Below are 21462 nucleotides of genomic sequence, written 5' to 3'. Positions count from 1 at the left end.
TTAGCATTGATGATAAGAAATGTTTCTTGAGCAGCAAATCAGCATGAAAGAATGATTTCTGAAGGATCATGTGACACTGAAGACTGGAGAAATTATGCTGAAAATTCAGCGTTGCCATCAAAGGAATAAATTACATTTTAAAATATATCAAAATAGAAAACAAAATCTAAATATCACAGTTTTTTCTGTATTTTTAATCAAATAAATGCAGCCTTTGTGAGATTAAGAGACTTATTTCAAAAAACACTTCTTTCAAAATCTTATTTATTCCAAACTTTTGACTTGTAGTGTATATATGCATGCCTCATTTTTGCAATAATTATATTAAGTATATTAGAAAATATTTCTATATTGTCAGTCTCTTTCCTGGAGACCTTAGCACAAAATTAGGCATGTTAGATAACACTTCCTCTGTTATAAATTAATTTGGCATCATGCACTCACCTGCTTTAAATGTCCCATCCCATTCTGGTCAGAGCTGTATAGACCTTACACATATAGCACATGATTAAAATGACCCGTAGGCCAGTATCACAGTGATATGGGACAGCGCTGGATCACTGCTGAAAGACATGGAGAACTGAACTCCAAGTGTGCAGCCGCGGTGACCTTTGTGTGTGGATGTGTGGTTAAGTGACACGGCCACATTACCATAGAGGACCAATTACAGTCAGTGTGTGATCACGCTAATTGCTGATCTGAGATCAGATTTCAGCCCATAACCCTGCATTAAGGCTAAGAGTCATAGTGTGGTCGGTAACTGATCAGATATTAAAGTGGCAGTTAACTGTAATGTGGCCCAAGGTTCATTACACAGGGGAGAGTCAGGTAGCCACAACAGTGGAGAGTTACAACGGTGGTATCAGAGATGTACGGCACAAATATTTAGTATGGAGCCCTGAATATGACATGCATGAAAAAAAATTATGTATATCATGGCCACAAATTAATTACATTATGTCGGCATTTTTTACTAATTCGTTCCCTCATTTTAAGTGATACATTCACATATTACATTTAATTGGCATATTCTTTCTTAAAAGGGGTTGGGGAATTGTGACAGTTGGTATTTATGCATCTACTACTTTTACAAGCATCAAAGAAAATTAGAATGATTTCTGAAGGATCATGTGACACTGAAGACTGGAGTAGTGATACTGAAAATTCACAGGAATCAATTACATTCAATTATTTTAAATTATAATATTATTTCGCAATACATAAATGCAGCCTTGGTGGGCAAGAGATTTCTTTCAGAAATATTTAAACAAAATCTTACCAACTTTTGTGCTGATTCAAAGCCAAACCAAATCTCCTAAAAAGGCCACATATTGAGGTCTGGGTAGATTAATGGTCGGCAAAATCATTTCTCGTAATCAACGTGTTGGATGCAAAAGAAATGGACAGGAATAAAGATCTGAGCGACTCTGACAAGGGCCAAATTGCTATGGCAAGGCGACTGGGTGAGAATATCTCTGAAACAGCGAGGCTTGTGGGTAGGGCTGGGCGATAAAATAATAACGATATGTAACGCGATAGACATGTAATCGGTATCAATAAAAAATGCGTTCAATAAAAAAAAAGATTTCCGTCGGAAGAAACCAGAGGTTGCGAAGCAAGTTTGGTTGCATGAACAAAGGCACTCGCTCTCTGGTAACCAAGCAACGTAGGGAGTGACAGGCTAACAGCCAATGTATCACGTTTGGTTGTGCCATATCGTCGTCTCGTGTTGGTTTAATTCTTCAGTAAACAGAACCGGCGTGGAGTGATAAGTGGAAAACGAGTGCCGCAGCGAGCGAGGACATTTTTGATAAAACAGAAAAACAAGTCGGCTCGCTAGTATGGCAGTTTTTTGGATTGTATAAGTCTGACCGTAGTTAGACCAATGTCATCTGCAAATTATGCAAGACTGTCGTCCCTACCAACACTGGTAATACCACAAACTTGTTTTACTAGCCTTGTTATACTTTCGTCTGGATCCGTAGCACGAGCCTCCACTGACAGCGCGCACGCCTCGTTCGTTTGGGGACGTGTTTATACTCGACGCGCTCGCCGTTGTGCTATTCTTGACTTTGGCTGAATCCGAAATCCTCAATCACTATTCCCTACTTTAATCCACTGATACAGTTCACTTGAAGGAGTGAATGAAAACAAGTGAGCAAATTCAGACATTGCAGTACAAAGTAGAATAGAATGAGTGCACTCAATAACGTCCACTATCGTTTTGGACACCACTACAAATGGCTGTCCCCTCAAAGAGCGCCCTATTTAAGGGTATAGGGGGTGATTTCGGATTTATCCATTGAAACTACATGGAGAGGTGCTCTGCATCAGTGCCTTATGACAAAGCATCTAAACGGTAACGGTTACACGCTTCAAAGCTTCATGAGGCCGTGTTTTGAAATCGTCATCACTATATAAGTCGTTATTTAGGGGTTTTTTTGCGCACAAAAACTATTGTCGCCGATTCATAAAGTTATTTTTGAACCACTGTAGTGAGATGGACTTTGTAACGACGTCTTCAGTACCTTTTAAGGGTCTTGAGAGTGTAACGTGCCATTGAGCCAATGGAGGCCTTTCAGAGCCATCAGATTTCAACTAAAATATCTTCATTACTGTTCCGAAGATGAACGGAGGTCTGACGGGTGTCCAACGACATGAGGGTAAGTAATTAATGACAGAATTTTCATTTTTGGGTGAACTAACCCTTTAAGTGTTCATTGTGATTTTAGATTGGTGTTTATATTTTAATTATTTGAGTGTTTTCCATGGTTGTGTTGACATTTCTGCCTTTATAACTGAGAGGATTATAATCAGAGGAAGGTTACGTTTAAAATAAAAATGTTCTTTAAATGTTCTTCTGGTCCTCATTTTAAATAGGTCATAAAAATATCAATAATTATCGATATCGACCGATATGAAACACTTATATCGTGATGCAGTTTTCAGCCATATCGCCCAGCCCTACTTGTGGGTCGCTCCCGGTCAACAGTGGCGAGAATATACCAACAGTGGCCCCAGGAGGAACAAACCACAAACAGGTGACAGGGTGTTGGGCGGCCAAGGCTCATCGATTCACGAGGGCAACAAAGTCTATCTCATCTGGTCCGAGCCAACAGAATGTCTACTGTGGGACAAGTCACACCTGCCCACAATTGAAATCTACAAACCTTAATGCAAATGTCGGAACTGGACCTTGGAGCAGTGGAAGATGGTCGCTAGGTCCGATGAGCCCCGTTTTCTTTTACATCAAGTGAACGCCGTGTACATGTGCAGCATTTACCTGGGGAAGTGATGGCACCAGGATGCACAATGGGACAACGACAAACCGGTGTAGGGAGTGTGATACTCTGGGCAATATTCTGCTGGGAAACCCAGGTTCATGTGGACGTAAATTTGACACTTGCCACCTATCTAAACATTATTGCAGACTAGGCCTCTTTCAGCAGGATAATGCACCCTGCCATAATGCACACGTTGTTCAGGAATGGTTTAAGGAACATGATGAAGAGTTTAAGGTGTTGTCCTAGCCTCCAAATTCCCCAGATCTCAGTCGAATTGAGCATCTGTGGGATGTGCTGGACCAACAAGTTAGATCCACGGCAGCTCCACCTCAAAAACTACAGGACTTGAAGGATCTGCTGCTAACATCTTAGTGCCAGATACCACTGCACACCTTCAGAGGTCTAGTGGAGTCTATGCCTCGGTGGGCCGGTGAAAACTAACAGAGCATATTAGGCAGTCATAATGTTTAATGTATAATTTCATTAAAAAAAAAATTAAATAAACAAGCAGACAAGAAAACTGTCACCCACAACAATCTTTATCTTTCATCATTGAATAATGACGATACAAAATACAACATAAAACAGGCAGTTGGGAGACTGATCAAATAGTTTGTGTGGTAGACCCACAGTTGACAGGACATGGTGGGGGGATTGGTCTTGGCACTGGGCCGCGAGGAGAGATGAAATTGAATGGATGTAAACAGAGGAGGAGTGAGAGAGAGGAGGATGGTCAAGCTTAAAAATCTAAAGGCGATGAGGTAAGGAACACAAAGACAACAAGCACACGTGGAAACAACACAAATAAACATTTGCAAATAAGGCACTTGTGAAAACATTTGGAAACTTAAAAGAACTTTTTAAAGCCTATACAGATGTCCTGCTCCACTTGCAAAAGTGCACCTGTATTGACACCGACTTTCATATACTCATATATCAACATAAAAAAAAAGAAGAAGAAAAAAAACAAACAAACACTGGACCACAATTTGTAAAACTTTTGCTTAAATTATTATCATAAGAGATCTTGTGGAAAGATGATGTTATACCTGACCTTACAGTTGACTATGCCACTTAAAGGGACAGTTCACCTAAAAATAAACATTCTGCAATCATTCATTCACCCTCATGTCGTTCCAAACATATACGACTTACTTTCTTCAAGATGATATTGTTTTAGTCCATACAATTAAAATCAATGATGTCCAAAGTTTGTCTACATCCCCCCCACACACACACACAAGACAGAAAGTCAAACAGATTTGGAATGACATGAGGATGAATTGTAATTTTTGGGAATACTTTCCCTTTAAAGTTTCACATGACCTCATGTAAAGCAGCAGACACTGGGCAAACAGTACATACTGGAGGACATATTGAGTAAATTCCATAACTGAACTCGTTTTGTTTTTTTTGTTGAAAACTATGGAATTCATTTCCAATAAATTCCACAAATGCAAGCCAGAGATTCAGTTATGTCAAAACGTTTGCTGACAACACAGTCATTATAATGCATTTTACATTAGACAGAGTTACAAAGTGCATCCAACAGTCAATACTGATTATTATCAAAATAATTTATATCATATTAATGGAAAAGACACAAACATCAATTACAGGTTTTGCTGCCAAGTACTTTGTTTTGTTTTCTGCTGTTTTCATACAAAGCAATTTTCCACCTACTGCATAAATTATCAGCTTATTAGGCTTGCTAAAAAATCTGGACCTTAAATAAAAAAAAATCTTAAATGAAAAACCAACAAAGAAAGATCTTTAAAATAACTCGTATGGGTTACTGATATAACTAAGAATGAGTCTTTAACAGAAATGTGTTACAGGACACACGCTGGCCAAAAATCAAATATTAGATATGAGACGCACACATTTGTTGCTTCATCACAAGCACAAGTTAACGGACAAACGTTAAATGCGAAAAAGCAGCATATCGATTCAGCGACTTTGGAACGGGCTATCATGGCTTTACAAATCTTTGTGTCTCTATAAGGTGGTAATGTAGCAAGACCGGGTCAATAATGTTTATTAGTGCAATTGCATTGGAGAAAGATCAGTGAGGAAGACCCTCGGTATACACACGCCTGCGATGAAGGTCACGTGTGTTTAATAAGGAAAGCAGGCGTGTGAAGGTCACTTGGTGAGACCGTTATTGACAAGCGAACAAGTAAGACACGAACAATGAAAAAGAATTCCAGTCAGTTTCTGGCAACTTCAGAACGCAAATACTGGGAAATCTAACAGTCGACCAGAAAAAAAAAAAAATGCCAAAACTTACTGACAACTAAAGGGTGGATAATAATGTGCGTGATGCCCAAAAAGTCCAAAAGGAAAAGAAACGCATGAACAGCAGTACAACTTTGTACTAAAAAGGTACGAAACGCGTACTAAACTGGAGGGAATATTTCCAGTAGAACAAGTGAATGTTGGATTCACTAACATTAGACAATCTACAACAGACTCTGAATGGAAGAAAAAAAAGGTTATTTAAATGATACAGTGCCTGTTAATAGTGTTTTAAATATTTTGCAAGGAGGAAGAGGTTATTTTGCTCCTCTTTTCTGAAGTATGTCTGTTTCCAAAAATTAGTATCACTTATATCGACATGTATTGTATGTTTGTGTGTTTGCTCTGGGCCTTTTCAATCTATCAAACACCCCTGACATTAGTTTGTTGGTCTCGTCCATGTGCACATGACGGGGAGTGTTGTACCTCCTCTCTCGTCTCTGCTAGTATCACTCATTTTTGCGGTGATGGTTGTTGTTTAGGGGAGAGTGGCCGTTCTGCACTGCTCCGTTTTTCACTGGTGTCTCGTCGTCCTCCTCATCATCAGATTCCGTTTCTTCTCGGTCACTCCTCTCGTCCTCCACAATATTCTGCAGCAGGACAAATTGACTTTGATGAAGCTTTAAAATCCTTGCAATTCATATTTCTTATAATTATATGCATTTTTTCAACTCAAACCATTTAACAAGGATAGTTCACCGAAAAATGTCATTTCGCATGAACACGAAAAAAGGAACTGCTCTTTTTTTTGTAGAATGAATTAGATTAATTAATTAGACCTTTTATTTTCATTGTACGGAGAAGAGCAGCGTGGACGATCTGCTAAATAACTTTAGTTTTTTCCCCTGTGTGAAAAACTGTTCAATGGCAAGCAACTGAATTTGAGAGTCAACCAACCATTTAAAAAAGGTACAAGATGTAACCTTTGGCCCTCTAGCGGTTAAAAAAAACATGTGCTTTCGCTCTTTGTGACTGTCCGGATGAATATGGTTATTTCTCATAACTAAAAAAAAGAGAGAGAGACACAAACTACTGCTAATAAGACATTCACTACCAAGCTTAGCAGTTCCATTTTAGAAGGAAATGATCTCAAGCCAACTAGCTGAAGATGTTACTGTAGCTATACAAATTAATAGACACAGTTCTTCCTTAAATTTATTCCAAAAAAATCATATTTCAAATTGTAATGCATTTTAAAATGTAACTACGTATGTACCTGCTGTACATGAAGGAAGACAATAGCCCCTTTCACACAGCAATCCTGGTAAATTACAGTAAAATTACCAGATTGACTTTACCGGTAAATACATAAATATGCTGTTCACACAAGCAACAGCGTTCAGGCTTTTTAACAGTAAAAGACCATTCACACATCGGCAGCAAAATACCGGTAAATTATGTGATGTCAGTCATCGGAAATTATCTTTAAACGCTGCGCCGTTGTCTTCATCCGCCCGCATAACAACATCTGTTTGACGTCTGAGTGACAGGCATGATGATCAAACAGAATGTGTGTTTGCTCTTAAAAACACAACACTCGCATATCCAACTGCAAAGCCACAGCGCTGATGAATGGAAAAGAAGGCTGGGACTTGAGCACGTTTACATGCAACGTGTAAGCTGATAACTCACAAATATCAGCTAATTGAAATAACCAGTTTTCCCCGTTTACATGCAAACCAGTAAACTGACAATGCAAGTAAACTGCATTTACATGACTTTATTAATAAATTGGATTATTTCCTTGTAGTGACGTCAAAAATAATAACTTCCATATCTGACTCTGAGTATTCCATATGTTATGTCGGTTGTGATGTTAAGTAAAGCTTACAATGTGTCAGCGGGAAACTTACGGCTCATATACACTCTCATGCAGTTACAGATGCAGCGTTTTGACTGAACCATTTCTACTGCACGAGAGATGAGAACACATTTTTACAATTTTCTGGGTCTTAAAAGAGTCTGCGTTAGTGATATATTTCCTTCTTTCTTTCATGCAAAATGCTCGCTCTGTCTAGATGCGTTTAAATCTGCTCTGAGTATGCGTTTCTGTCACCTATCACACATGTGCACTTCAATAAGCCGACAGAAAGCAGGTTAATGTGTTTACATGCCGCGCGAAATCGGGATAAGAGGCAAAAAACTACCTGTTCTGACCGGTTTATGCCTAAAGGCCTGTTCACACCGGGACGATTTTCGCGTGAGTTTATCGCCGACGTTTAACGCCTCGTGACTAAACAAAGGGCGCCACCAACGCGTAAAACGCCAGGCGTAAAAGCGTCATTTTTAAAAAAACGGCTAGGGTTTGTTTTTTTATTTTGACGCGGCACGTTAAAAACTGGCTGACCAATGAGATCGCCGCTTTTGTTCACGTGCCTGGAGCTTCTGAAGTGACAGTAAAACATGACTTGGTGGTGCTCAAGCACAAAACGGTCTTGCCGAGCACACATTGATACGACGAAGAAGTAGTAAGAAGACAAAGAAGAAGATGAGCTGCTAGTGCTGCTTGCCAGTTAGCAAAAAGTGTGTGTGAATGGTTTTGGCCATAGACATAATATGTCTATGGTTCGGGCAAGCACGTAAATACTGTCTCTCTTCTTCTTCTGTGTGAGAAGCAAGTGTCAGTGCTGCAGCACCACCTTGTGTACCGGGAGCGCTATCTACCGAATGTGCACGTTCACTCGGTGCGTCGCCAGTGGAAATCGCTTGGGTGTGAACACTCAAGACGTGCCGAAAAACGTCACAAAAAACACTGGCGATAAGCGTACGCGATATTCGTCCCGGTGTGTACAGGTTACCGCGTTTACATGACCATGTTCGTTGTCGGCTTATCAAGCATAATCGGCTTAAGAACGTGCATGTAAACGCACTCATTGAAAAAGCTACGAGACACAACCGTCAAAATGTATCATTTAGCGCATATTTAAAAAGAAAAACTATTAAAAACCTTATTGTAAATAGCGCAGAGTAATAAAGTCATCTTCATAAGTCTTTATGATTGGCCAAAGCAGACTTCTTACGTCAGCACGTTCTGATTTCATGTGTGAATATACTGGTAATCTTCATTCCGAGTTCACACAGCGCACATTACCTGCAATTTACTGGTAAAGTTACAACTTCCTTTATTGGAAATTAGCTGGAACCAATTTACCGGTATTTTTTTAAAAAGGTTCTGTTCACATATGATCGGTTACCGGTAATTTACCAGTAAAGATTGTATGTGTGAAAGGGGCTAATGTAAGCATCTGATATTTATAACTAAGGGAAGAAAATCATATTTTATGGGATTTTTTGGGGAGGGAAGAGGGCCATTTTTGCCTTCTGGGTTTGAAATCAGTTACTGTTACAGAACTATAGTGCATGAAATGCCAAAATGAAATATCCAAAGCAGTGCAGTCTGTGTTGGTTAACTTACATTGCCTGGCAAGAATTTGATCGCCATACGCAGGATGAGTACGGCCCAGAAGATGTGCAGACACAGCAGTACAAACAGCAGCCCGTTAAAGAAGTAATATCCAAAGAACGGACGATAAACAGTCACTGGATACACCCAGGTAGTATGGATGATCCTGAGAGACACAGAAAAGAGAGAAAGTGAGAGTTTTACATCTGACATTTACCTAGCAGTGAAGAGAAAAAGGCAGAGTCAATTTTCACAAAGTTTTATAGCATAATTAAAGACTGGCATTTCCAACAATCTTTGAGATGAGCACAAATGACTATTTATAGAGCTTTCATTTGATATTTCATTTGATGACTCTTGACACATACAGAAAGTGGGTCAAGATAAATTATTGATTTAACCTTGGAATCAAAATAGAAAATTATTTAACTCACCAAAATGGGAAGATGACGAGTCTGGTGATTATGAAGCTGACAGCAAAAACGATGAATATGTAGTTGCACGCTTTTCTCCAGCCGGCATAGTTAAACATCTTGGCAGACTGTTATAGGACAGACAGAGACAGGAAATATGTCTTTGACTCTTGCACAAAAGCACCACTAGGGGGCAGTGTTACACACCATGATGACAGACTGAAGTAGATTTACTGAATTAATTCGGGCTTTTACAGGGTCTACATGAATTTAAAAGCATAAACTCAGTAACAGCACTGGACAAGATTTTTTAATATTTAAAACTATAGCTTACAACTATCAATATAGGACACCTGTGAAATCATGCACTGGAAAGACTGGGATCTGGATGTGGATGTTGCGAAACTCAATTAAGTAGGCAAGACCTATGTATGTGATGCAATTATATTAATGGAGACTAACATTATTTCAAATGTCAAATGTCTCCTTACTGGTTTCATTGTTACATCGAATGGGATGCCAGCTGTACTTGAACCACCACCAAAATGGTATTTATTTTGCTCAGAATGTTTGTTTTCAAAAAGGTCTTAATTCATTGTAAAGATGTACCAGGCACTTTTAGTTAAGGTGTTCAGCAAAGAGCAAAATAAACAAGGAGAAGCCACAATTCCAGAAGATCTGGATGGGATTAGACTTCTCCGAGGGAGTTAGCAGAAAACCCATTTGTAATTTGCTCCATGATGTTCACTGAAATTGTGAGGAAAAGCAGATATTAAAAATCAAAGCATGTCTGCAAAACACTAATATCCCAAACCTCTTCAGAGACAACTAGTCCCATCCAAAAAGAACAAATCAACTCACCACAAGCATTCTGTTAAACATTCTGATATAAATACATTTATTCTAATGTTGCTTGAAAAACGTTTGTTTTTCTGAACTGAAGTGTAACAAAGTTAAAGCTCCACAGACACAGTCTCAGCGCTAATGTTCTTTAGATGTTCCATTACCTCCAGGAGATAGTCAGAGGCGTCGTGCACCAGCATAATGAGGGTTCCTGCTCTGATGTAGTTCACAACCCAGGAGAAACTAATCAGCAGGATGGTGGCAACATGGTGCACTATTTGTTCTTTAAAGTCCTGAGGAAGAGAGAATGAGAGGCAATATTACCTTACCAACCAAATAATACAATGGCTTTGGACATGGCATTCCTTGGAGTAATATGGAACACTACCGATCAAAAGTTTGCAGAAAGATTTTTTGAACGAAATCTCTTAAAGTCACAATATGTAATTTTTTTGACGCTAGACGTTGCTTATTCAAAAGTGCTGTAGCTTGATGACGCCATGATTTCGTGGAGCTTTTATCATGCCGCAGACGGCCGCTTCCGCCTTTTCCGGTCATGTGTATGTGGGGTAATGCAGCAATGTTTTATCATATTAGATTATTTGAGTGGAAATCGAGGGTAATACAGGTATGTCATTGATAGGTGACGCACGGAAATGCTCTGGCCTGGTAAAAATGGCTTATTTCTCTGGATTTAAACATTCCTGGAAACATTTGAGATAAGTACACAAGTCAACAAAATAAATAACATGGTTCTAGTGATTTTTTTCTTAAATATTGTGCCTTTGAGGCCTCATTCATTTGATCAAAAATCACAGTAAAAACAGTAATTAAAAAATTACAATTTAAAATAAATGTTTTCTATTTTAATATTCAGTCGTGGTCAGAATTACTGGTACCCTTGGAAAATATTATAAAAGGCGGCTGTGAAAATAAATCTGCATTCTTTATCGTTTTGATCTTTCTTTCATTACCAAAAATTGTATGTTAAAAATCTAAACAAAATGAAATTATACATGTTGGCCACAATTATTGGTACCCCTAGAAATTCTTATGAGTAAAACATATCTGAAGTATATTTTCCTTCATATTTACAATTGTTAGCAAACCAGCACTAGGAACATGATATCCAGCCATGACTTCCTGTTTTACAGTAGTATAAATATGTAACACAAAGGCCAAATTCCCTTAATCATCACAATGGGTAAAACCAAAGAATATAGTTCTGGGCTGGGTTTCTCAAAAGCATTGTGAGTTGATCATATACCCCTTTTCCACCAAAGCAGAGCCAGAGCTAGATCGGAGCCAGAGCCTAGTTTCAAATCGGTTCTTTGTGTTTCCACACACAAAGCCCCAGCTCCGAGCCAGGAAAAGTGGTTCTTAAGTAGCACCAAAACATTGCTGGGCTAGAACAGGGCTAGAAGTAAGAACCGATTACGTCAGGCGCTGGGGGCGGGGTCAACAAGACGAACACAAACTTTAGATCCACCATTTTTGAAATAGCAGCTAATGGAGCTAACAGCTGCTGCTCGTTTGTAATCTCCGTCTATACAAATTACGGCGAACTACATGAATGCGTTGGATTCGCTGTGTTTGTGTTGTGTTTTGATGCCGATGTAGGATCGTTAAGCCATGTGAATGAATAGTAACGCAACGTTTGCATTGTTGATGGATGGCTTGTTCGCAGCGGTGCTGTGCAGAGACCGATCGCCGTATGATAACGAGTCCAGCGAGAGCACACGACTCCTTATGCTTTTGATTCACTCATGCGTTTTTTTATATCATACGTGGATCGGTCTGCGCAGTGACGATGCATCTCGAACAAGCCTGGTTAGTTTGTGTTTCCCGCTGCCCAGGGTTGCCAGGTTTTCACAACAAACCCGCCCAATTGCTACTCAAAACAAGCCCAATCGCGTTCCAGGGGGGGATTCCCCAGTAAAAATCACATTTGGGGGTAAAATATGTGTTTTTTGGCACTAAAATTCGCATTCCCGGGGCTAAATATCACATAATTGGGGTCGCTTCATCCCGCGGACATGAAAAAACAGCCCGCGGCAAAACCACATACTTGGCAACATTGCCGCTGCCTCGCTAGCGTTGCTGAGAAAGATGAGACGTATACAGTGACGTAATACATGGCTCTGTTGTGGCTCTCAGCCCGTGGAAAAGCAAACCGGTTCTTAGAAGGCTCCTCAGTCGAACCAACTATGAACTGGGACTAGCTCTGGCTCTGAATTAGCTCTAGCACTGCCTTGGTGGAAAAGGGGTAATAGAGACCATTGGTAGCAGTGGTTCTACGACCTACTTAGCTTATGATGCTTTTGAGAAACGCAACCCTGTTGTGCAGCAAAAGTTGTTGAGTTTCAAAAAGAATGGCTGTAAGAAAATAGCTAACACATTGAAAATTCCCATTTCCACCATCAGGGCAACAATTAACAAGAAATGTTATTAATCTGCCTGGAAGAGGACGGGTATATATTGCGTTAATGCACGGCGAGGAGGATAGTTCGAGTAGCCGAAGACTCTCTAAGGATCACAGATGGAGAATGACAGAAAATAGTCTTGGGTTCAAAAAGCACCTACAACAGCAAACGATGTTGTTTGGGAGGGTTTCAAGAAAAATCCTTTGCTCTCATCCAACCTATTGTCAGACTACTGGAACTTCAAACAGGACCTGGTTTTGGCAGCAAACCAACAGAGATTAACCCTTGACAACCTCTGCTAGAAATCTTATAATGATCGTGGCTGGATCTTCCATCAGGCAGTGATCCAAAACAAAAATGGGACACTCGGCACAAAATTAAGGTTCTGACATCCCAGTCCCCTAACCTGAACCCTACAGAAAACTGAAGAGGAAAGGGTTTTAACATGGACTTGGGAATTTGAAGGATCTGGACAGATTCTGTATGTAGAAATTATGTCTGATCTCGTCAGATGTTCTTCAAACTCATTAGGTGTTAAAGAAGACTAAGAGCTGTTATCTTGGCACAATGAGGTTGCAAAAATTATTGAATAAAAGGGTGCCATTAATCTAGGCTAATGTGTATTAGAGAAAAACATTTATTCCATAATGAGATTTAATGGTTTGATGCTCAAGAAACATTTCTTATTATCAATGTTGAAACTAGCTGATTTCATTAACAGAAAGTTCAAAAGAACAGCATTTTTTTTAAATAAACTGTAGCATGTAAAATTTTGTACATTAAAATAGTGTCTCCTGACTAAACCTATTAATTAAAAATATATAACTGAAGGCAAACTTTTGAATGGTAGTGCATATTACAAAATATCATGGTATTATAATACTCTCACCAAATCATTGCATTTCTTCACAAACAAACAAAACGCATACAACCTTGTACATAGTGCATCATTGTTAGGTTATGCTTGTTTATTTTTTGCTAAACTGCATCTGCAATATAGCTGTTGCATATTCCTTCTCTTTTCCTATGAATTTAAGGCACTGAATTTGGATTTCACATACTCTGTTGAGTGATATGATTAGTATGATATTGCCACAGCTTTAGAGTCAAAGTTCAGGATGAGCACCATAGACTAGGTGACTGATTAATCTAACAATCATGTCAAATAGATAACCTATTAAAATTCAGTTTGTGAAAACATCACCAGGTGACATTCGATCTCTTGCATTTTATTACCTCAGGCAGGTGTTTTTTTTTTCCATGTTAGAGGAAACGTGATTTAACGTACAACCCAGATGTAAATAGGTTTTGGGTGAATGTATCAATAGACCCTCAAATGTTTCTTCAAAGTTTAGAAAGTATGTACATTGATGCATGCTCTTTATTCAGCTCAGTTATGAAGCTATGCTTTATTCACCCAGTTGGTTAGAAGTTTAATGGATAGCACTAAATATGAGACACACCACATGAACAGCTTTAAAAGATAACCTGATGTGCGAACATACTGTTCTGAGACTCCAATATCACTGCTTTTTAAAGTAGCCCAAGTTTGTTTGCTGATCTTAGAGGGTTTAAGATGGTCTCCTACTTTGCCAAGCTTGTCTTCAGCCAAGTTGAAAAGCGCCCAAACCCCCCTCTAAATCCCGCCAACAGAATAGCCAAAACCAGCTTAGGCATGTTTTTTTTTTTTCATAGGGGTGATACTAAAACAATTAATTAATGATACTAAAAATTACGCAAATGATGTAGTAGAACTGCTGATATACTTAATCCTGCCATTATTTTCCTGTTGTGGCTTGGCTAGCATTCTTTGTGCTGGAGACAGACTTAAATTTATGTTTTTAGGCTCAATGAGATGAGATTTTCCAGAGGTGCACAAGTAAAATATTAACTATCCTCACATGCATACACAAACACGGCAGATAACATCACACCTGATAGACATCTTGTGGAAATACTTGTACAAATCAGTGGTACATAATAAACTTTTCAAAACGAATGCTATGGAAGCTTGTTTAAATTTTTTTTTTAAAAAGGTACCGGTATAAAAAAAAGGTAATTGCGACATTTTAATCTTACAAGTCTGACTACTCACAATTGGTACTGTTTAACTCACAAATTGCGAGTTAATATCTCACAATTCTGAGAAAAAAGTCAGAATTGCAGCATATGAACTCACAATTCTGAGAAAAAAAGTCAGAATTGTGAGATTAAAACTTGCAATTGTAAGTTATAAAGTTCAAATAGCAAGATAAAGAATTGTGAGCTGACTTTTCTCAGAATTGCAAGTTTATATTTTGCAGTTCGTACTATATAACTCACAATTGAGAGACAATTAAAATGCAGATTTGTGAGATATAAACTCTGAATTGTGAGGGGGGAAAAAGTCAAAACTTTAAGAAAATAATTCACAATTGAATTAAGATAAAAAGTCACTATATAACTCACAATTGCAAGTTCATATCTCACAATTTTGAGAAAAAAATGTAAAAATTGTGTAGATATAACCTGAATTGTGAGGGGAAAAGTCAAAACTGTAAGATAAAAAGTCACAATTGAATTAAGAAAAAAAGTCACTATATAACTCACAACTGTGAGTTTAGATCACAATTTGGAGAGAAAAAAAAATTGTGAGGGGAAAAAAGTCAAAACAGTAAGATATGAAATGTCATAATTATCCTATTTTTATTCCGCGGTGGGAAATTTGTATTAAAAAGATTTTTGATATGCTTTGATATGCTCAGGACACTCACTTTTCGCTTGACGTCCGACGCTACACTGAAGAGGAGTGACATGTAAAACCCTAGTTCGATCATGTAGTACCAGTACTGAGAAGGCAGCAGCGGCTGGAGAGAGAAAGAAAACAAAGAAATGATTATCACGTATGAAAGATGTCATCTCAGTGTCACAGACGTCATCATGACCCGAAGCTGTAGAGTAATCTGGCATCAGTTTGCATATTTCCTATGGCAAATTCAAAGTTCTCAGATCCTCCTCAAATCCTTGCTCTTATTTACATACTGTAAGCTTATCAACATGAAAATTCCCTGAAAGATCGCCTTAGATTAGGACAAGGTTGTGAAGATGCTTTTCAAACCTACAATCAATGGAAGAACAATGAAAGATGTGAACATACTAGCATTGGAAACCCCGCCCACATCTCCTCCATTTTGTAGAACCAAGGTTTCTGCAGAACACAAACAATAAGAAGAGAATATGAGTCAAGACAAAGAAGCGCTCACATTTCATCTCAACAAAAGCAATGCAGGTCACAAGTATGAGATTACACAAGTTAAACATCACTCCACCATCATGTTAGGAGTGATCCTCCTCCATCACTCCTAACATGATGTATGACATGATAACATGAGTAAATGGTCCAGTCAATAAACCACCAGTCAAACATTTGGTTAGTTGGTGTTTTAACGGCATGCCAGCTTACTTGGCTATTTTTGTGGCGAGTAACAAGTTGAAATACTGTAAAAGAGCCGTTTAAAAAAAAAAAATGTATTTGCTTTGGGGAAAAATAGAGATTAGCAAACGTTTGGACACTAGATTTAAATTTAGGTTCTAAATGATCTTATCTTATTTTGAGCATTTAAGCAAAAGACCTCAAATGTAATTTGTGCCCATGAATGAATTTCTTTTTTTAAAATTCTAACAACTTTTAATGTTTGATCTTCGTTTGCTCATAACTCCTATATATGTAATTTCATAGTTTTGATGACTTTACTTTTATTCTAAAATGTATAAAATAGTAATAATAAAGAATAAGTAGGTTTGTCCAAACTTTGGATCTGTAGGTTACATACACCGATCAGGCATAACATGACAGGTGAAGTGAATAACACGGATAGTGGGTGGGATATATTAGGCAGCAAGTGAACATTTTGTCCTCAAAGTTGATGTGTTCGAAGCGGGAAAAAAAATGGGCAAGCGTAAGGATTTGAGCGAGTTTGACAAGGGCCAAATTGTGATGGCTAGACGACTGGGTCAGAGCATCTCCAAAACTGCAGCTCTTGTGGGGTGTTCCCGGTCTGCAGTGGACAGTATCTATCAAAAGTGGTCCAAGGAAGGAACAGTGGTGAACCGGCGACAGGGTCATGGGTGGCCAAGTCTCATTGATGCACGTTGAGAGTGAAGGCTGGCCTGTGAATTGAGCTAAAATTGCTCAAGAAGTTAATGCGGATTCTGATGGAAAGGTGTCAGAATACACAGTGCATCGCAGTTTTTTGCATATGGGGCATAGCTGCAGACCAGTCAGGGTGCCCATGCTGACCCCTGTCCACCACCGAAAGTGTTAACAGTGGACACGTGAGCATCAGAACAATACCACGGAGCAATGGAAGAAGGTGGCCTGGTTTGATGAATCACGTTTTCTTTTACATCACGTGGATAGTCTGGTGCGTGTGCGTCGCTTATCTGGGGAACACATGGCATCAGGACTATGGGAAGAAGGCAAGCCGGCAGAGGCAGTGTGATGCTTTGGGCAATGTTCTGCTGGGAAACCTTGGGTCCTGCCATCCATGTGGATGTTACTTTGACACCTACCACCTACCTAAGCATTGTTGCAGACCATGCACACCCTTTCATGGCATTCATGAAAAACGGTATTCCCTGGTGGCTGTGGCCTCTTTCAGCAGGATAATGTGCTCTGCCACAAAGCAAAAATGGTTGAGGAATGGTTTGAGGAGCACAACAAGGAGTTTGAGGTGTTGACTTGGCCTCCAAAATCCCCATATCTCAATCCAATCGAGCATCTGTGGGATCTGCTGAACAAACAAGTCCAACCAATGGAGGCCCCACCTCGAAACGTATAGGACTTAAAGGATCTGCTGCTAACATATTTGTGCCAGATACCACAGAACACCTTCAGGGGTCTAGTGGAGTCCATGCCTCGAAGGTTCAGGGCTGTTTTGGCAGCAAAACGGGGACCAACACAATATTAGGAAGGTGGTCATAATGATATGCCTGATGATCGGTGTATATAAATATGCTAGAATATACATATAATGTTAGCACATAAGACATACACAATATTCCTGAAATTAAATGGATAAATTTATGGATAAAAATGGGACATCAACAAATATTTCGGTGAAGTACGAATAGGTTTGTCTAGAGATAATACACATTTTTGGATTTCAAATAAATTAGTGAAATTTCAGCAAGTATTGTTTGTTTTATACAACAATACTTACTCAAAATTCATTAATATATTTGAAACCCCAAAATGTGTATTATCTCTAAACAAAGCAGCAATTTGAAAATGGCAGAAGTGCCAACCAGCTAAGATTCATAATGACTACAGCCATATTATAGGAAATGTATAAATATTATAGGCCAATGTAGGTTTTGGTTCATGCCGATAAACTCTAAATGACCAAACATTGTCGATATACTTATATACCGCTAACAAATTGGAAAAGGGAAGCATTTGAAAAACTTACATCAACAAGTGCAGCAAGGCCAGCAATGAAAGCAAGAAGGTAAAAGGTAAATCTCCAACTGTAAGAAAATGTACATCCATTTCAGCAAATGACATCCAAAAGTAAAACACATTATCAGCAACATAACATACAAAGCAAGGCATCTTTCATATCAATAAAATACATCATTATTTGTATTATTGGTTCCAAAACATTATTTGAACACCAGCCATTCAATGTAAGCGTCTACACTTATTTTTGCATTATGAAGTTACTACAGTACACACTGCGACAAAATGTACAAAAACAAGCCAAAACAACACTGATAGAGTCCACTCACAATACAAACTGTACTATTACAAGCCCACATCACGAACAACAGCCCCTACGCCTATATTTAAACCATCTAAAGACCTAATGTTGTGACTGACAGTAGGAGACGGCATGAACAACCTCATTTAAAGGATGTTTTCAAAGCTCAATACAAGTTAAAAGCTATCGACAAGCCTTTGTGGCATAATGTACATTACCACAGGAAAAAAAGATTCAATTACAGTAGTGCACTTATAAGTAAACTGGGTCATGCACTTTTGAAATATGAAGCTTGTTAAATCACCTACATGAATTATATTTGAACTGTAAGGTTGTCTGAATTGTAATTTGTTTTGTAAGTGGATGAGCTTCAATGGTATTGAAAAAAGCTTTACATGGTCGTGAATGGATAAAACTGGATAAATGGATGGATTAAACTTTGCACAAACATTAGTAAACAATACCACACTAGATTTATGTTGACACGTATAATATTGAAAACTGTACTCTCAAAACATTGTGGATTGTGATGTTTGCTGCTCAGATTGCTGCACTTTTTGAAAATATTTGAAAAGGTAAATCAACATTATCCCAAATGCTTCGGATAAATCTTAACTTGTATTGAACCCTGCACATTCCTTTAATCACACGTGATGGATGTGTTTCTGCAGCACAAGACAAATAGATGTTGAAATGTCAAGGGCGAGATATTAAAGGGCCAACCCACAGTTAGTAAAACACTGAATTTATTTTATACATGGGGACATTAGCCAAATTGTATTCCGTTTATTAATACCACATACCGTTTCTCCAGTGTGCAATAGACTTCCTACCACCTAATGGAAAATGTATGTTTTTTTTTCTCTGTTGTACAGTGAATATTGTGTATTCTGTAGAATAATTGCACATCGTACCATTCAATACTCAATCATGTTACTCAATCATTTTATGATGTTTACGACATTAAGCAGTCTATTGCTTCTTGCAAGACTAATAAAATATACAGCATGATGCAATTTATGGCCATTTATGAAAGGATGGGATTAGACAGATTGTGTACCTGGCCTCTCTGAACTTCTTCAGCTGGTTGGGTCTCTCTTGGTTCCTTCGTCGGCGGAACCATCTGTGGATCCGTCTCTCCGAGTACCCGGTCTTTTTACCCAAACTCTCGATTTCACCCTGTAGAGTTACAGATAACATGAAGGGTCCGTTAATGGTGAAATATGCGTCTGATATGTCGATCACGAGTGGACTGAAAAAAATCTGAAAATGTGTATATACAGTACATACAAGACTTAGCGAACACTTAGCGTTCTGTACTGATGAGTCGGGCAGTGTAGAATATGTTGAACAGTACCTGTTTGGGGTTTTTACTTGTGATTTTGAAGTATGACTCCAGCACGGGGTCGTGTGCCACATGCACTCGGACTTTCTCCTTTACGCCCATAGTTGCGGCCAGAGGAATGGCCACAGTCCTAAAGTTGATAAACAGTATTAAACTCTAAACACTTGAGTTGGAAAAATCTGCATCAATGTTAACCATATTTAAATATTGATCGTTCAAAGGTTAAGTTTTTGAAATGTCATACCATGTCAACTAATTCAGATTGATTACTAAATGTTTCCATTTAGATGATGACAGATGTTGAAATATCAAATATCCTACTTCAGAGCTGCAGCACACAGTTGCTAGTTTAATTCACTGCATATTACACTACCTTTCAAAGATTTGGGCTTACTAAGAATTAAAGAAATCTCTTTGAAAGAAGTCTCATATGCTCACCTTATTTGAACAACTACAGAAAAAAAATAGTAATATTGTAAAGTATTACAATTTACAGTAGTATTTTAATACATTTAAAAGCTGAATTTTCAGCAGCCATTACTTCAGTCCTTCAGAAATTATTCTAATAATCTGATTTGCTGCTCAAGAAACATTTCTTATTTATCAATATTGAAAACTGTCACGTTGCTTAATATTTCTGTGGAATTAAATGTTTTTCAGGATTCTTTAAAGGGGTACTTCAGCGCTGGGAAGATGAATGTGTATTTAAACTGGGTAATTTATGTAGTAGAAATTTAAAATTATTTTTGAATTGGGTGCCTTCTAGACTGAGAAAAGACAGAAAATGTACCGGAATGCACTTGCTTCGCTGCCCAATGAGGCCACTCCCAAAGACACGGCTACTGGTTATCACTTGCCCACCAAGACACCGCCCCCACCGTTGTTTTGATTTTCATAGTAATAAAATAATTTAGTTCAGTTAGAGAATAGACACTACAATTAAAAACTGAACGTGTCTTTTCAACAAAGTGTGAGTGAGCCGGATGAAAGTCACGGCACAAACGCAGCAGGAGTCAGATTTCATTCATCACGAAAGCGAAGAGCTGAGCAGAGCTGAGGTAAGCGTGGCAGTCATTCACGACGTGTGTCCAGTCTGGCGTGTTTTCAGATCATGCCTATGGAAGCTTAAATTTCATAGGAATTCAGTGAAAAGTGGAAACTCTCACTTTGCTCAGCACCGCTCCGTTATGAATGCCCGAGCCGAGCGGCCGTGCGCTTTTACATTCTGTGAGTGAGATCCCACCCCTATGGGCGGGTTGATAACATGCGGAACTAGCTCCTACTGGCTGTAGTCTCTAGCCTCTGGCCAAAAAAATCATCCGATGACGCAAGGATTTTTTCCAGAAGTAAAATGCATAATTCTCTCGTCTCAGGGGGACATGAGGGGGGAAAGTACGATAATTTGAATATATTACCGGGTTTCTACTGATACAAAGCTTAAAGCTAATCGCTGAAGTAACCCTTTTGCACTTCTGATAAAGCCCACTGCATAAACCATATATTGCTAATACAATATTGACATACTAACCTCTCAAAGACCTGTCGTATGATAAGGAAGGCGAGGGCAATGGGCAGGGTCACCCAGAGGTCAGCAGCCTTGGAGTAGATGACACCGTCGCGATCCTCCAGGTTGGCCCAGCCGAGGCCTTCTGGAAACCACAGCCTCTCATTCCAGAACCACTCGCTCAGCCCGAACAACATCTTGATGCAGA

General features: G+C 38.8%; 1 protein-coding gene across 2 annotated transcripts in view; it reads right to left on the bottom strand.

Moving 5' to 3' along the window:
* Positions 1-3805: 3805 nt before the first annotated feature.
* The window catches only part of cers2a (ceramide synthase 2a), a 29126-nt gene continuing 11469 nt past the window's right edge, over positions 3806-21462 (bottom strand). Inside the window, exons 2-12 of one of the 2 annotated variants that reach the window (XR_013817452.1) lie at positions 21279-21451; positions 19763-19880; positions 19466-19584; positions 18115-18172; positions 15801-15851; positions 15418-15510; positions 10406-10534; positions 9420-9526; positions 8998-9151; positions 4611-6172; positions 3806-4409 (exon numbers count right to left, since the gene is read on the bottom strand). Coding sequence is in view for 1 of the 2 variants with exons in the window: in XM_079828753.1 (XP_079684879.1) it covers positions 6032-6172; positions 8998-9151; positions 9420-9526; positions 10406-10534; positions 15418-15510; positions 15801-15851; positions 18115-18172; positions 19466-19584; positions 19763-19880; positions 21279-21451 (1143 nt within the window). In the remaining variant the exon portion in view is untranslated. Of the gene's footprint in view, positions 6173-8997; positions 9152-9419; positions 9527-10405; positions 10535-15417; positions 15511-15800; positions 15852-18114; positions 18173-19465; positions 19585-19762; positions 19881-21278; positions 21452-21462 lie in introns of both variants that reach the window. The other variant, XM_079828753.1, reaches the window with a different exon arrangement.

Source organism: Gobio gobio (genome assembly GCF_949357685.1).
Source record: "Gobio gobio genome assembly, chromosome: 11".
Classification (NCBI taxonomy): Eukaryota; Metazoa; Chordata; class Actinopteri; order Cypriniformes; family Gobionidae; genus Gobio; species Gobio gobio.
This window is presented reverse-complemented; position numbering and strand designations above follow the sequence as displayed.